At 43.2% G+C, this 11,853-nt stretch overlaps 1 protein-coding gene across 1 annotated transcript in view; it reads right to left on the reverse strand.

The window, feature by feature from the left end:
- foxo3b (forkhead box O3b) overlaps positions 1-10,451 on the reverse strand; it is a 42,640-nt gene extending 32,189 nt beyond the window's left edge. The window contains exons 1-2 of the mRNA XM_085134160.1: positions 10,120-10,451; positions 9,075-9,795 (exon numbers count right to left, since the gene is read on the reverse strand). Coding sequence (XP_084990286.1) covers positions 9,075-9,632 — 558 coding nt within the window. The 5' untranslated portion in view covers positions 9,633-9,795; positions 10,120-10,451. The remainder of the gene's footprint in view (positions 1-9,074; positions 9,796-10,119) is intronic.
- Between the last annotated feature and the right edge of the window lie 1,402 nt (positions 10,452-11,853).

Consider the following 11,853-nt stretch of genomic DNA (forward strand, 5'->3'; position numbering starts at 1 on the left):
AGCTTGACTGTGGCTTCCAAAACACTTAATCTAAGGTAATCCAGGTTTAATATGCTGTTATCACTCTTACTGACACACAGGGGTATGAGTTGTGGCGTCTTTCTTCTCTCTTTCTTTCTTCTTCTTCTCGCTCCTCTGCCACAGAAAGCTTTATTGTACTCAATTAAATGTTAATCAGGAACAGTAGCTCATCCTGTCCTTTACAGACTCAATGATGCCAGACAGGTGGAGCGGTGTGATTGAAAGAGACAAGCTCAGAAGAAAACAAATTAAAGTTTAAAAGCCACATTGGAGAGCCATGTTCAGAAATGATAACTTCAAACACGCCTCAGGCAGATATCTGTTGAGAGAGCGCGGGTGCGGGTAGCCTTACCTGCTAGACACACATTGCTGTTTATAGTACCCCTCCCCATATACACATCTAAAGATACATAAAAAGTCAACACATAAGCCACTGTGTGTTTATTAGTAGATGTTGGTGTGCAGGATGGCGAAGGGGGTCGATTATAGCGGAGGAGGAGGCGGCGAGAGAGAAGGGGCCCTCTTTAGCAATGTGGTTATCAGAGAAACTGAAATGTAACGCCACAGCGGGAGGTACATGCATGCTGACTCTGCATGTGTATGTGTGCGTGTGTGTAAGCAACGTGTTCACTAGGTCACCTTGTTATCAGCTGTCACCCAAACTGCAAGTCTTACCCCCCACCTGAAAGACAAGTTGTCGGGTGCTATGGAGACAGATAAATAAACCCCACCCCTTGCCCTGTTGGTATGCAGGCCTTTAAGCACGCACGCACGCACGCACGCAAATGAATGCACGCGCACGCCTACAGCAGCTGGGCTGATAGCAGCCCTTTGGATAGTCATTAGCTATATTCTTGACTGCCCAGCAAGACTTCCTTTGCTCCACTGCTCATTTCCTGTTTTCTAGAAACAAAATATTTCCTTTCTTGTATTCAAGCCCATTGTTTTGAATGCTGTGTTCATATATAAATCAACTGGATTACAACAGATTGAGGAGGAAGTCATATTTTGATACACATCACTTCAAGACATTTGGAAAATAATTTTATTCACCAAAACTGATGATACATGTAAGCAGTTTATACGCAGGTTGGGCCAGCTGCTAATGAGCTTATTTAGAAAGAGCAAACTGGGCTAAAGGGGATGTATAATTGCTGCTTTCCTCCGTGTCTTATTTCTTTTTACAGAGCCAGACAGACGGTGTGTCTCAGAGCGGCATGTGCATTTTCCAGACTAGCGTTTCTGGATTCTATCTTGAACCTTCCTGCTCAGACTCTGACCTAGAAAAGTGCTTTAGTTAACCTTTCCCTCGGGAGGTTGAAGGCAAGGGTCAATTACAGAACAGTAGGGCTGGAGCAGGAAGACAAGTAATGACATGCTTTCAAACTTACTGTACGAGATTTAACTAAGGCCCTTCAGGTAAAAAGTAATGTTTAACCACCAGATAAACCACCGCAGAGTCAGGTTTTATTCCCAGATGTTAAAATACCTGCATATGTGGACATTTTTGATTTCTTTTTCTTGTAACTTTCTTTATTTAGCAGCTGGTGATGACTCTTGCAACTTCAGCTGTGCACTTTGCTGCAGTTATCTGGCTGAAACACCAGTTTTGTGCACTAACAGTTGGAAAAAGATCAGTGTAATCTGATGTTGTATAAACTGCTGAGCAAATGTTTTGCAGCGTGAGGGTGCCGCGATAGCAGCGTCACAAATGTGATTCAACAGGCTCTGGAAAGAACCTGCAACACGATAGCTGCAGTTTTATAAAGCGACGAAGAACTTAAAATAATCCTCTGGGAAAATTCCACCTGTGATTGTTAGCACGCCGGCTGTGGGAAATAACTGTGTTATAACTGTAACACGGCCAGTAATAATCAACAACACTAACGAAAAATAAGGCCTCTTAAAAGTGTTTGAGGGAACAGCTAAAAATGAGGATAAATGTGCTCATATGCAATCTTAACAAAAGCTAGATAAGATAAATTGATACCATTCTGTTGCCTGTAGAGTAAATATGCAGTTGAACCAGGGGCCCATTAGTTGAGCTAAGCATAAACACCAGCATCAGTGGGAAAACAGCTGTCCTTGCTCTGTCCAACGGGAACAGAACCCACTCACCACCTTGTCTAAAGTCCATTAATTAAATATATGTTTGTGTAATCCTGTTCAAAAGCTGAGGAAACACCCAATATTTTGTTGTGTTGAGATATAATGGAGGTCTGGACACAGATACTGACAGAGACTCTCAGCACGTTGACGTTAATGGGCTTGGACACACGGACTGTATATAAAAGATGGACATAGCAGCTGTGACATCACCTCTTGGACTGTTTTTCAGACTGGCTGCAAACAAGGTTGGATCTGACTGAGAGGACGGGGGATGATGCACACATGTACAACAGCAAACTCTCAATCACAACCGAGTTCTGCTCCAAATCACAATTTTTTCTCATCCTTTTAGGGTCTATCTGGGACTATAGTTTAAAGGTCTGCACACAAAATGCTAGGCAGATATAGTGCCAGTCAAAAGATGTTGGGGTGATGGTCGTCTATTTGAAAATTTCAACATATCACCCACCCCTAGAGCAATTTTATACCCATGTGTGGTGCCCTTGGTGTGATGCCAAACAGCATTGTACCTGCAATGTCCGCTAGTCGCACAACTCTTAATATTTGTAACCTGGATTTTTGCTACAGCTGGGTTGAAGACTCAGGTGTCGGTTTTTACCGCTGTTTTATTGATATATATCAGTACAGAAGTTTCAAAAAAACTTTGAGTGCAAATGGATGTGGCTGTGTGATCACATTACATCTGGCGCGTGAAGCAACCAAACCGGCAGGTACACTGGAGCCTTAATCCCTTACTGCATGAAGTAAAATGCTGAGTCAAACCAAGCCCTCATCTTGAACCTGCAATTCGTGTGTAGGACACATGTGTTTGTATTTTAGATGTTATCAATAACTGGGCATGTGCAGGCATGTGTCTGTTTAACACATGCAAAACACATAACACACACACTATGACCTGTCTGCTTCCAAAATCCAAGCCTTGTCAAAACACAGCTGGACTCCACTGAGGTTTTAGGACTATTCATTCGTATTATAAAACCTTGAGTGTCTCAAAAACAGAGTTGCGTTACAATAATGGCCACCAAAAAAAAAAAAAAAAAAATACTCCCTTGATACTGCCTTGACTCCTTCTTGTCTTTTTTCCTTAATGAGAGGAGAGGACCGAGATTTATCTCCATTCATTAGAGCCCACAACAGATCTCAAGAGTTGTGCTTCAGAGGAGCAGCGGCAAGCTACAGGGGAATGGCTTGTTTTTCCTCACCACGGTGTTTTACATCCAGACAAATGAGGGAGCTGGCAGGAAAATAATGAGGGATGGAGTGAGAGTGAGAAAAGGAGAGCGGACTAAAGAAGAGGAGTTCAAGCAATGAAGGAGAGACTGAAATGGTGAGAGAGGGTTTGCCTTTAGCCAAGAACAGGCCCTTAAAAATTAATATGGTGATCTGAATTCATCCCAAGTGCACTGAATAATTGAGAAGTGTCTTTGAGGAGAATAGATCGTTCTGAGGATGACATGGGTGGTGAGGATCCAGAAAATTAAGAGAAAAAGAGAGAAAGAAACCAGAAAGTGTGCTTTTTTATTGTCCAGCCTCCTTAATGTACACACAAAGCTCTCGGGAGACTTCAAAATGTACTTCTTTCTGTGTGTTTCACTGGCCTGACTAATTATGACAGAAAATCTGAAGAAGAATACAGGTTTTAATGCAGAGTCAGGTGTATAGACAAATAAAGTAATGAAAAAAAAAGAAAAGCAGATGCTGGCACTTGTTGACGTACAAGCGGCCAAAAGTATTTGGACACCTTTGTTATCTTACATCTTTGAGTTTTTAATTATTGTTCCACTGAAAGGGGAATCCGAATGCTTCGGCACAAAAATTAATATAAGACTATAATAGCGCATAACCTTGCAACATAGTTTGGGAAACACCCTTTCCTGCCAAACCACGTCTTTAAATCTGTAAGTGCAGATATTTTTGCGATAACAGTGTCAGAAAACATCTGCATTGATATACGTCACCAACCTACATCTTAAGCCACACAATCTCTAACTATGGCTTTTTATAGCTTTTTGTCTGTAAACTGTTTGGAACAGCTGAAAATGACAAATACAGAGTGAGTAAACCAAAATATAAAAGTTGTACAGCTAAGCAATGCACTCAGGCTCACTACACTCTCTCTGTAAGCCAATGGGAGCTCCTATTTTGCATTGTTTTCTTACCGTTCCTGATCATGGCCTCTTTAAAATAACACGTTTGGAAACTGACTTTACACTGACTCCAAGCCAGGTGTTATCACCCATCCTCTCCCACCATCTCACCCATGAGCTTATATGGATTGATTTCCCAGTTGGCCTTGCGGCATAATTTATGCAGAAATTGCATATGGATGTGATTTTGATTTGTCTGCATACTTTAGAATGATTTTCAGATGCACATCTAGATGGGAAAAAGCTGCTTGGGCCTTTTAAAGAAGATGTTCCCATAGATTGGAAATGGAACTGGAACAGAACCTGGGGATTTCCTGCACACCGAGGTTGACTGCTCTGGAAGACACTATTCACACTTGAGGGGGAGCCTGAAGCTGGTGTGTTCCTACAACCTATTGTCCCTTTCGTCTTACACACCCTCACGCCCTTCCTTGGGGAATCACAGCCAGAGGGCAGTTGTAATACCCCAATTTAGAGCAAAGCTTGTTAATTTACCCCCTCCTCTCCTCCCCTCCTCTTACTGTCTTGATACTCCCCCCCCTTTTTTTTGCTTCACTTCCTTCACATTGGTAATTTCCCAGCTCCATCTGAGAGGACTTCAGATTGTGCTCCACATACATACAGACACATAAACACACCACCCATTTCTCCCGTCTAATCTTTTTTGGTATTCTCCTTCAGTATTATGAGAGTTTCTTTAATATTCCGTCATCAACCTCAAAGAGTGCTTAAAGCTGAGGTAGGCCACATGTTTTTCCTCTGGCTGGACAAAAGAAATCCTTAATAATACAACTGTAATTTAAGTGGTCTGGGAGGGAACTAGACACGTTTGCCTCCCTTGGACTCTGGTTTTAGGCTTTAGAAAATCCAGCCCTATTACGAGAGACTGGTCAATCACGTCTTTTCAGAACAGATCAGGTGAATAGTCATATAAAAGGTGAAATAAAAATAAAACTTTTACTCTTGCAAGCAGGGTTTCAGCTCATATCAAGAACTATTTTCTGGTGTTTTATTTGATTTGCCGTTTCTAGAATTCGATCTGCACTCAAGCTGGGCTCCTATCACCCAAATAAATCTCATCCAACACTGGAATAATGAGCAAGGAATGAAAAGTGAAGAAAGCTGTATTTTTTCCCCTACTTCCCTTTTTCTCCACCTTGTCCCGCTGTAATAGAAACAATAAATAATTTTGGCTCCAAAGAATCAACTTTTGGAGTTTTGGAGTGCCTGGATAATCAAACACAGGTTTTTGTAACTCTGTTTTCCACACAAAGTCAGATGGTCTAATGTGTAATGATTAGGTCGGGAACCTGTTTCTATCCCTGCGTGTGTGACTGTTGCAGTTGTTCTGTAGATGAACCTGTTTTCTTTTCTCTTTGTAGAGTGAGAATCAGATCAGGTGCCTTTAACTCATGTGGTTGTGACTCAGTGTTCTGCGGTCTCTCCAAGTAACCATCAATTATCCAAGGACTTTAACATTTGTTTAAAGTGTGTTGCAACCATAAGGATCTTAAAGACTAAAATAATCTAATCAATAAAATTAATTTCAGATCCCTGTATTAATTTACAACTCCTGAACTGTTTCGATAAGCCCGGACATGACCAGACAAATGCACTAGATATGTCTCAGCATGTCCGTGTGGAAATGTCTGGTCTAACCCTATTTAAAAAAAAACACACAGACAAGAGCTTAAGCAATCAGCTTTATATCAGATGGCGATAACCGTACTTTATGTGCAGTGTAGCTGTTACAACCTCTTAACCTTAATTACCAATGTGACATAACTAGGGCTTGGCCTGTGACGGGCAGCCATTGGGAACAGGGAGCCTATTACAACGAGGTTAAGTAACACTGGAGCACAAAGTTCACTGCAGCTCAGAATACTTGCGTGTACTTGCACAGAAATACACACAGGTGCACCTAATCTTTCGTTTATGCAAACAACACGCGCACACACACAAACCCAGTGTTATGCGTTATTGTTGGCTATCTGCTTTTACTGAGGCTGATGGTTAACTGAGAAAGACATGGAGCACAATGTTGTAGGTGGGAACCTGTGAGAGAGACCTCAGGAGGATTACTAGGATTTGCTCAGCAAATCTCCTCAACAAAGGTGCCCTGGGTGCATGAAACTGTAGGTGTTCAAACCTCTGTGTGGAGGTGAAACCTAAGAGCAAAGGAAAGGGACTCTGAGGTCCCCATGCAGAGGCAGTCCTCTGAAAACTGGGCTCTGCAGGCTGTCTTTAGTTTCATGGGCTTTTCACTAAAGCCTTAGTACAGCTTGGGACATGCTCAGGCCTTAATGCTGAGAAGCCTGCTCATTATTTCAGAGCTGTAGAAGTGTCATCCTTTAAAAAAAAAAATCCAGTGTTATCGAATCACAGATTATTTCAACACAGATTTCAATAAAGATTTGGTGAATCCCTGCAACATGTTCAACTTTTTTTTCTCCAGTTTGAGACCTTTTGTGTCACACTTTGAATAACTAGATTCCTCTATGAAGGAAAATCATCCCAGCTGTGGAAGTACACCTAATGAACTTGTGGCTTTGATAAACATCACCACCCTGGAGATGGTATTTTACATCCCTAAACGCCACTGGAAGTAAAGCCCAAGATCAGCTGGAATGAATGGCCTGTATTTGTGTAGCGCTTTACTAGTCCCTAACGACCCCAAAGCACTTTACACATTCAGTCATCCACACACACATTCACACACTGGTGATGGCAAGCTACATTGTAGCCACAGCCACCCTGGGGTGCACTGACAGAGGCGAGGCTGCTGAACACTGGCGCCACCGGGCCCTCTGACCACCACCAGTAGGCAACGGGTGAAGTGTCTTGAAGTGTCTTGCTCAAGGACACAACGACCGAGACTGTCCAAGCCGGGGCTCGAACCGGCAACCTTCCGATTACAAAACTCTCTGTTCTTGAAGTCTGGAAACCTGCAAACACGAACCACTTTATCTAATTTGCTACCACTGCTCCAGCACCAAAACACATTAAATGGAAAGTTTTACTCAGCATCACACATGTAAACAAACCAGCACGCACAAGAATATGTTTCTGGTTAGTCAGTTGGCAAGTATCCTGAAGATTCCTGATCCAGGCTTCTAATTTCTGTGTTTACCTTTGCTCAGGCTAAAGACAAATCCAATCTGATTCACAAAAGATGTTTTTTGGAAACCTCAAGGCACTCATCCTAATGGTCTCAATAAACGTTGCTCACTGCTCATTTCCTAGAATCTCAAAGGATGTGATGGGTAGTATGACGCCAAGAGACACACAGGCCACTTGAATGAAATATGCCTGGTTAAAATAAACTGCACTACTCTGTATCACAGATCTGTGATAGAAAAAGACGTCAAAACTCTGTTACAGCTAAAAGCAGCTAGAATCTGTCGAACTTATTCAACAAAAATAAGAAAGAAGAAGGCATAGGCTGTGAGCCCTGGCCAAGATTTACTGACAGGACATGTGTAACACTAAACCTCTGACAGCTTGGCCCTCATGCCCGAAATTCCAGGAGTAACAGCCCTGCATGGTGACGGTGAACTCGGCCTTGATGAGGCTACACCCTGAACCATATCACATAAGAAAACTTGAGAAGGCCTGACAAAATATGGGCCCCCAAAGGACCAATCCCTCAGCTTATGGTGGGTGTTAATCTCTGCTCTTTGACCTTTTGTACTTCCCTCCAACGCCCTCTCTTTTTTCACAGTCCCCATATGCCTTTTCAGTCACCAGATCGATGCATAACAGCTCGCCCAAACTCAGGGCAGATCTTATGTAATTCCCCCATGGTAGGATCAGCAACCTTGGCAGTTGCCTACCTGACCCAGGAGACTGGCAGATCCCTGCCAAGGTTTACATAACAAATAGCAAACAGGGCAATGCCTCTGTGGTTACGATAACATAATGGAAATGTGTCTCATATATATATATATATATATATATATATATATATATATATATATATATATATATATATATATATATATATATATATATATATATTTTTATCCAAGTGACTATCAAAGTGTCATTCTAGTATCGCAACCACAGACAGACTGAATGGTTTCACTGAACCAACCACAGTGAGGTTTCATTGCAGAGGTTAGTCATAAAAGGAAGGCCTCGGGATTCAAATGTTTCCACCGAGCACTAGTGTTAAATTGTTATGTTTACATTCAGCTCCTTGGCCAAGCGGATTAGCTGCTGTTCAGTAACTGTCTTATATAACTGCATCATTCTTTGAAAGTCTTATGTAGCACCGCTTTACTCAAAATATGCCACTGTGTTTCCAGACAAACCGGTTCAAGTGTTCGTTTGCTCCATTTCCAGCCATCAAAGAAATATCACGGATCAGGAACTTGGAATTTTTCCAAGTCTTATAATGTTTTTTTGGAATAAGCTCCTGGTGTCACATTTTGTTACATTTAGAAGATAATTATGTAAAGGAGTTACCAATCCTCATGCTGATTAAAGAGATTCGTGATCTTAAATGACCTAAAAAAACCCCTGTGTTTTCTTACTGCTCTGTAATTTCCATTAACATGATAATTAGAGGTGTAATGAGTGCCAGACTTCCCAAATAAATAGAAGCTGAAGGGGGTGGGGGTGGGGGGGATCTACAGTCTTGGCATAATTGAGTGCATGTGAGTGTCTGTTTGTGAGTGTACGTCAGTGGGTTTGCAAGCCACATGCTTTTTGTTTTTGTTTTGATGGAGGAAGGGGGGGGGGGGCTGGTGGGCTGGATGGTGGGAAGACTCTTACCTTCCATCCTGCGGAGCTGTTGCTGTCGCCTTTGTCTTTGAAGTAAGGGATGGATCTCACCATCCACTCATAAATCTGGGACAGTGTCAGTCTCTTTTCTGGCGAGCTCTCAATGGCTTTGGTTATCAGGTCGGCGTAGGAGAGATTCCCCCAGGCGTTACGGCGAGATGATGTTTTCCTTGGGGTCTGCACGGCAGACAAGCTGCTGGGGTTCAGAGCGCCAGGGGTGGCCGTCGGGGAGTGTGTGGAGAGCGGGGAGCCACTGCTCTCCTGGCCGGGTGAGGAGAGCGCTCCATCGGCAATGGGACTGTTGCTACTCTGATCTTCTGCCGCCGCGCCAGAGCCATTGACACTGATGGCAGCCGCGGTGGCACTGTCCTCTTCGTCATCCTCTTCCTCGGGTATAATATCTGTGTCATTGCTCTCCGGCTTCACCGCGCTCGAGTCCGGTCGCGGCAGAGGCCAGGTGCAAGACCTTGGCCGCTTTTGGGGCTCAAAGTCCGGGTCTATAGCCACTTCCAGGTCCTTGAGTGTGTCGGGGAGCGGAGCCTCAGCCATTCTCTCCGGCTCCAATCACAATCTCGCCCCCGCTGCCAGATAATAAAGTTAAAGGACAAGAAATGGAGAGCTGTCAAAGTCGCATCCCATGAATGCGCGCTCCCGTCCTTTGTTGCTAATTCTATAGCAGATAAGTCCCGAGAAAAACTTCAGTTATTCACGCCTGGGAAGGACAGGAAGAAAAACAAGAATCAAACCCAAAGCACTTCGTTATAGAAAAGCAAAAAAGCATCAACGACAACAACAAAAAAAAGCCGAGTCTACAAAACACAGTGCTAAATGTGTCAGTGAAGCCACACTAGTACTATTTAAACATGGCACCCCGTGATCTTCACTACATTTATAATAAAATACTACTTCACTAACAGAAGCTCTACGCATAATCCCCTCCTGCTGCAAGAATCTGGAGAGCACCGGCGGAGGAGAAAGTGCTAAAGCTTCCTTTCTCTGGTGCATAAATCTGTTACGAACACTTTAAATTAAATACCTTGCACGGCCGGTCACTTGATAGCACAAAAAACCTCAAAATACAGAAAAGACTAAATCCCGGATTGTCCACAGCCACTTCCAGTTGCCATCTTGACTCTTTTCTCTTTCACTCCTCAAGTGCGCACAGCGATGTAAATGCAGACAGGACGCATGCAGGGCAAGTCGGTGTCGATGTGGAATAAGGCTGCCACCTCACTCCGGGTTACTACTGTATCTCGATCTGCCCTCCACACACTGAGATACATACACACGCGCATGCATAGGCGCACACACACTCTTTACACACGCGCGCGCACGCAAGTCGATTAAAGACCAGCCCTCTGGATCCTGCGCATGGGATCGCCTTTTAAAGTGACACTACAGTTATATCGGACGGCTGTATCTCTGCGCGCAGAGGCTGGAACTAAAGATTGCTGCACGGCTGGGACACGTCCTGACATGTCAGTGGTGTGCAAAGAAGTTAAAGGACACAGGAGGAGAGGGAAGAGGGAGAAACACTGAAGTCCTTAACATGTTTACTTCAGAAAGGATTTCACTCTTAATGGAAAGCTAACATATTGTTTCAGGAAATGGAATTTGTGGCACAACAGGTGCAGGTATATATTTTTAAAAAAGCAACAAGTTTAATGTCAGTTGCTTCAGAAAACCTTATAAATTGTTACATTTTATCAAGTTTTATATATGATGCAATATTAAAATTATTCGTTTTTTCGCCAAAACATATCTAAAACATTTATATTAACGTGATATTTAAAAACATACTGATTTACATTCATCTTTAAAGTTAACTTCCTATTCAGTACTCAAAAGTTCAGTGGCCGATTGTGCCTTTAATCAGTCAATCACGCCCAGACCACTCCCACTTTTGTAGTCCAGAATTACGTCATCCCTTCTAGAGATGAGGAGAGTAATCCTAGATGGTTCTCGGTCCAGTAAGTGATGCTCTGGGCCTCCATCCCCTCCTCCCCGCTGCTTCTCCTCCACCTTGACTGCCTCAAAAGAGCCTCGTCCACGTCTTTGTTTCACCGAGCGCGCGTGTTCGCCTTTCTGTGCAGGAATGCGCGTTCATGAAAGACTGAAGCAAAAATATCACTGAAGCATTACAGTATGGATTCATTATCAAGCATTTGATCCAATAACACGTTACAATTTATGTGCTGCTTTCCTTTGTTGATTTATCGCGTTTATTTCTATGGCGTCATTGTCACATTTAAGGGTGAGGATATTGCTTCCACTACCAGTCAGATCATGCAAATAAACAATGTATTATCCATTTGCTGGCCTTTGAGTAAATCTTATCACAGTGCACAAGCATTAAGTATCAGTTGGTTGTTATTATTAACGCTATTGTTTTACTGTGCTCAATGACACACATTTTCCCAGGTGGCCTGGTAGCCTACAGCTCACACGCTCATCCACAGCAGCAGGCTAGAGTGTGTACTGTACAGAATCACACACACACACACACACACACACACACACACACACACACACACACACACACACGCATTGTGGGATGGTTTTTGTTCTCTTCATGTCAAAGAGAATACCTGATGCAGCAGTTTGGCGCCTGCCGAGAACTACAGAGTTAAATGCTCAGTGGATGTTCAGCGGGAGGTCAGGATGTCTGAGTTTACACACACACACACACACACACACACATACCTGTTTTTCCTACATCGTGGGGTCCACTGAGTGACAGGTGCCTAATGGGATCCACCCTTTCCAAAGG

The sequence above is a fragment of the Neolamprologus multifasciatus genome, chromosome 15 (assembly GCF_963576455.1).
Source record: "Neolamprologus multifasciatus chromosome 15, fNeoMul1.2, whole genome shotgun sequence".
Lineage (NCBI taxonomy): Eukaryota > Metazoa > Chordata > Actinopteri > Cichliformes > Cichlidae > Neolamprologus > Neolamprologus multifasciatus.